We start from the raw sequence: 6,000 nt of genomic DNA on the forward strand, positions 1-6,000 counted from the left end.
TGCAGGAGGAAAAGGGCAGAGACGTCGGACGGCTCAGTTTGAAAGAGCCGCGTCGGTGGCGATCTCCGCCGTTGGTTCGGCCAGCTCCGTTTTAGCTGTTGGCCTCTATCTATTCACGGGGAGGCAGGTCAAGAGCTACGGCTCCTTGGCTCGCTTTTTCCAGCAAGGACCTCGCCCAAGTAGTTTTTTTTTTATCATACCCAAGTAGTTAATTACTTGACATCCTCTCAAGACGAAGTTAGACCAAATACGTAATCAGTGTAGTGTTTTGGAGCATGAGAGCTCTGAAACTCACAATTCAGCCCCAACCGAAACCAACAGCAGTTCGAAATTTTTTTACCAGAAATGGAAGGAATCCCTCGAATTGCGCTCCTAGACCATGTTCGCTTCAGCTTATCACCTAGAATCAGCCCTACTTTTTAGCCATATGAGTAGTATTTTTCTCTCACAACAAATTAGCCGTATAAATCAACCGCAACAGCAATAAGTCCCACCGAACAGGGTAGAGGAAACGAATAGGATTCTAATTAAGCATACATTTTTAGATAAAACGTGCCTTTTTTGGGCTTGATTCGTGTCGGTTACTAATACAGTGGAATTATCCATTCGATTGGGTATGGAAGGGGCTTCGTATATGGACAGAGTTAACGCACGGCGGGACTTTCTAGTTTTTAGTTTTTTTATTTAAAGTCGTTAAGATGCTCGAAAAAAATTAATGAGATATTTAGACTTAAAGATATTTTTGACTTTTCACACCTGCAATTTGACGGCGTTAGAGCCCAAACTGACGGCAGTGGCATGGAGGACACAAAAAAGTTAGAGCAGTGATACTGAATAATGCTGAACTTTTTCAGAGGCTCACAGAGTATTGCGATATTTTTTAATGACAGACGAGAAATTCCCCTAAAAACAGACTGGCCAAGAAGACCAACGAAATCTGCGAGGTCCTAATTTCGCAATTTCTCATGAATTCTGGCGACAAAAGAAGTTGATTCAAACGGCTACAGGTAGGCAAGGCAAGTGTGAAATGTGAAAAAAAAACTACATACCTGATGAAAGGTTATAATGATGTTTTCTCTTTTGCCCTTCTCCCCCTGCCATGTTTAACCCACAGAAAACGCGTAATTAACTCCCAAATTAAAAGCCTTACCAAACCAAGGCCAGAAGTAGGAATACTCAACCAAAACAACGCGCCGCGGAAGTCCACAGACATGCGGAAGGACAAGAGAACGAACATCGCGTAAAATATTGGGGGCTACCGTTCGGCCGGATCTCTCTCGTCTCTCTCTCTCTCTCCCCAGACGTGTTGAGCTGTTTCCCAGTCCTTCGTCGCCTTCCCTCCGCTCAGCCTCAGCAGCATCAGCTCCCACCTCTGCCCTCCTCTTCCCCTCATCTTCATAAAGCTCACTCTCAAACGGAAGTGGAGCGGAGCTTCTGCAGAGTAGCACTAGTACTAGTAATCTTTGGGGATTTTCCTGTGAGAAGAGGGATTGGCATTGGAGTGGAGCTGGCGGGGCCAAAAGGAAAGGAAGCCCAGGATTAGCGTGTGGCGGATTGAGCGGCTATTTTGGGAGGGGAGAGAACGAGAGGCGTGGCCTAGGCCGGGGGAGGCGGCGGGCTTCTTGGACCGGCCATTGATGACGCCGTGGAGCGGCTTGTGGGGCGGCAAGGCCGGCGGCGACGCCTACCGGGGCACGCCGGTGGTGGTCAAGATGGAGAACCCCAACTGGTCCATCTCCGAGATCTCCTCGCCGGAGGACGACGACGAGGACATCTTGGCCGCCGGCGGCCGCCGCAAGGGGGGCCGCACCAAGAACGCCAAGCAGATCAGGTGGGTGCTGCTCCTCAAGGCGCACCGCGCCGCCGGGTGCCTCGCCTCGCTCGCCTCCGCCGCCGTCGCGCTAGGCGGCGCGGCCAGGCGCAGGGTTGCCGCGGGGAGGACCGACGCCGAGGCCGGCGTGGTGGCTGCCACCGGCGAGAGCCCCGTCGTGCGCTCCAGGTTCTACACCTTCATCAAGGCCTTCCTCGTCGTCTCCCTGCTCCTCCTAGCCGTCGAGGTCGCCGCTTACTTCAACGGCTGGAATCTTGCCGCCTCCGCGCTCGCCCTCCCCGTCATCGGCCTCGAGTCGCTCTACGCCTCTTGGTTGCGCTTCCGCGCCACCTACGTTGCGCCGGGGATACAGTTCCTCACCGACGCCTGCGTCGTGCTCTTCCTCATCCAGAGCGCCGACCGCCTCATCCAGTGCCTTGGCTGCTTCTACATCCACATCAAGCGCATCAAGCCCAAGCCCAAGTCCCTTGCATTGCCTGATGTCGAGGACCCGGATGCCGGGTACTACCCCATGGTACTTGTCCAGATACCAATGTGCAACGAGAAGGAGGTTGGTGTTGTCTTTCTCGCTCTAAATACTACGCAATTCTGGTCACCTACCTCTCGGTCTTTTGACAATTGGTTTGTTGTTGGGTTTCTTCAGGTGTATCAACAATCAATTGCGGCCGTGTGCAACCTTGACTGGCCGAAATCCAACTTCTTGGTTCAGGTGTTGGATGACTCCGACGACCCACTGACACAGACTCTGATTAGAGAAGAGGTGGCCAAATGGCAACAGCAAGGTGCCCGGATTGTGTACAGGCACCGTGTGTTGAGGGATGGTTACAAGGCTGGAAACCTCAAGTCAGCCATGAGCTGCAGCTATGTGAAGGATTACGAATTTGTCGCCATCTTTGACGCAGACTTCCAACCTCATCCTGACTTTCTGAAGCGCACTGTGCCACATTTCAAGGTGAATTGAGGGGAATTTACTTTTGATTGTTCTTCATTTTAGGATTCTAAGTCTAATTTGTCAAATGGACCATTGCAGGACAATAATGAACTTGGGCTCGTGCAAGCAAGATGGTCCTTTGTGAATAAGGATGAGAACCTGCTGACTCGGTTGCAGTATATTAATCTTTGCTTCCACTTTGAGGTGGAACAACAGGTGAATGGAGTGTTCTTAAACTTCTTTGGGTTTAATGGCACTGCTGGGGTGTGGAGGATCAAGGCACTAGAGGACTCAGGTGGATGGATGGAACGGACAACCGTGGAGGATATGGACATTGCTGTTAGGGCACATCTCCATGGCTGGAAGTTTATATTCCTGAATGATGTTGAGGTACTAGTCTGATATGAAAATCTTCCAATTGGTGTTTGCTCATGTTATGTTTTCCTCAGTTGACCTGATTTTTGTCGTATTGTGGACAGTGCCAGTGCGAATTGCCCGAGTCTTATGAGGCTTACAGGAAGCAGCAGCATCGGTGGCATTCCGGTCCAATGCAGCTTTTCAGGCTTTGTTTACCGGACATCATCAAATGCAAGGTATTGCAATGCTCTTTGGATCTACCTTATCCCTTAGCCAATACTTAATAATTCAAGTTGTGCCGTTAATGAGGAAATTTAGTGATGTCCTTTTTGGCAAGGAATTTAGTTATTATGATTTAAAGGCACTATAGTTGTCAGCACAAATATGGTTTATGTTTTGGTGCTATGATGTAACATTGGATTCTATTTGTGACTATTTGGTTAATATCTGTAGCAGCAGTGATTACAAAGAATTATCACAGTCACTGCAATCCCGGTTTACACGTTTCTTTGCTGTATATCTTGAACTTTTAAGGCGTCATTGTTGCTTCTTTAACAACTGCACTTAACCTCGACCCCAAATAGCATGCTTCGCATATCCTGTTCAATTAACATAATGTTTAGTAAGATCGCATTATGCTAATAAAATACATCCTTGCAATGGTTTATTTTCTTTGGCTATGGGACATGTCTGTCCGTGCCCAGAGTGTGCTCCAATGATGTACTCCCTCCGGTTCTCTAAAGCAAGTCGTTTTGAGGTTGTCTTAAGTCAAACATTTTAAACTTTGACTACAAATAACTTTTTTGGGGTTGAGTTTGAAAATATGAAAGTGATGTAAGTAGATTCATCTCCTAATGTAGTTTCATAAAAGTATATATTGACTATATTTTATAAATATTTTATAGTAAAAAGTTGTAGTCAAAGTCGTTTCTTAAAGACCGTGTCGATGTCCAAAACGACTTGTTTTAGAGAACCGGAGGGAGTACATGCTAATAAAAGCATGAAAAGCTAGATGTTTTGTGTGTGATGCCTTTGATCTGAGTGTCTGGATCCATCCAATTCATTGCTTAGAAACCTGTACTCTACATTATGTACCTTTCCACTGTGCTACTTAGGTTGATGCACTTTTAAGATGCTGTCATCATTTGGCTTCCACGCAGTGCAATATAAATTGTACCTCTATTTGTAGACTATAATATGATACTCGATTAACTTGCTCCTCAGTTATCTTTTAGTTATTGTTATGAACATAATTTACCTTCCAGACTTCTAATTTATTGTTCACTTTATTTCACTTTGCTGCAGATTGCGTTTTGGAAGAAAGCCAACCTGATTTTCCTTTTTTTCCTGCTTCGAAAGCTCATATTACCTTTCTACTCCTTCACGCTCTTCTGCATCATCCTCCCGATGACGATGTTTGTGCCTGAAGCCGAGCTTCCTGACTGGGTCGTGTGCTACATTCCTGCCCTCATGTCCTTGCTCAACATCCTGCCTTCTCCGAAGTCATTCCCTTTCATCATCCCATACCTACTCTTCGAGAACACCATGTCCGTGACCAAGTTCAACGCCATGATCTCTGGTCTGTTCCAGCTTGGAAGCGCATACGAGTGGGTGGTGACCAAGAAATCAGGCCGCTCATCAGAGGGCGATCTCATTTCCCTGGCCCCCAAGGAGCTGAAGCACCTAAAGACAGGCTCTGCACCGAACCTCGACGCGGTTGCAAAGGAGCAGCTGGCATCGAAGAAGGACGCAAAAAAGAAGCACAACCGGATATACAAGAAGGAGCTCGCGCTCTCGATGTTGCTCCTAACCGCGGCCGCCCGAAGCTTGCTCTCGAAGCAGGGTATACACTTCTACTTCCTCCTGTTCCAGGGCATCTCCTTCTTGTTAGTAGGCCTTGACCTCATAGGCGAGCAGGTCGAGTAAAATGTGTAAAACAGAAATTGATAGGTGTGGAAAACGGGGAGTCACCATGGAAACGCTGGGGGGGAGGGATGTGTTACTGGCTCACTGCCATGGACGTGGCAGCAGCCCTTGGCTGAGATTCGAAAGATATGCTTTGTGCAGCTGTGCCTTCCCGGATCTGTCCTGGCTGCACGGCATATGATGATATCCACACGTGAAGAGGAACCTCCTCCGCCTCGGAGGTGTAGATACAGTTTCCTCGGCCTGTAAAATTTGTTGCGTCGCGGCTCTTCCAGGTCCAGGGTCCCCTCCCATTCTTTTGTAATAAATTTTTGTTGCTCATGTGTGGATCTTTCTCAAGGATGTAACAGCACACACTTGTTCGCCTGTACGATTGGTGAAGGCAAACTGAAGTGCCACTGGATAAGGAGACGCCCTGGTAGATGCAGCTGGACGCTGCTGATCTCTTGCTCTACTTGTGAAGTTGGGAGTAGATCCAGATCGTGAGCTTGTCCATGTGTGTTTGTTGTACCTGTCCCCGCTTGACCCTGGGGGAAAGTTGGGAGTTGTCGAGCGCTGTGTCTCCTCCATATGCCCATAATCATTGTGGATCAAGTTTCCAGCAGCTGGTCAAACTGGTTCTTTCTGTCGGGCAGAACATATTTGCTGGGCGTTTTTTTCCCCTTAGGGCCTGTTTAGTTTCCCTCTAAAATGCTAAATTTTTTAAGATTTTTCGTCACATCGAATCTTTAGACGCATGCATAAAGTATTAAATATAAATAAAAAATAAAACTAATTACACAGTTTAGACGAAATCCACGAGACGAATCTTTTAAGCCTAATTAGACTATGATTGGACACTAATTACTAAATAACAACAAAAACGCTACAGTAGCGTTTTGCCAAAAATTTTGACATTCAAACTGGCCCTTAGCCTCAAAGCAAATTTCAAGCAAAGAGAAGCTTCTGTAACACC

The 6,000-nt window shown here is 47.3% G+C and overlaps 1 protein-coding gene across 1 annotated transcript; it reads left to right on the forward strand.

Annotated features, from left to right (window-relative positions):
• The first annotated feature begins 1,271 nt into the window (after positions 1 to 1,271).
• LOC136517259 (probable xyloglucan glycosyltransferase 9) lies at positions 1,272 to 5,646 on the forward strand. Its single transcript, XM_066510801.1, has 5 exons — positions 1,272 to 2,381; positions 2,475 to 2,783; positions 2,862 to 3,152; positions 3,242 to 3,355; positions 4,425 to 5,646. Exons 1-5 carry the CDS (start codon positions 1,638 to 1,640, stop codon positions 5,043 to 5,045), a joined length of 2,079 nt encoding a protein of 692 aa, XP_066366898.1. The 5' UTR covers positions 1,272 to 1,637; the 3' UTR covers positions 5,046 to 5,646.
• Positions 5,647 to 6,000: the final 354 nt, after the last annotated feature.

This window comes from Miscanthus floridulus, chromosome 2 (genome assembly GCF_019320115.1).
Source record: "Miscanthus floridulus cultivar M001 chromosome 2, ASM1932011v1, whole genome shotgun sequence".
Lineage (NCBI taxonomy): Eukaryota > Viridiplantae > Streptophyta > Magnoliopsida > Poales > Poaceae > Miscanthus > Miscanthus floridulus.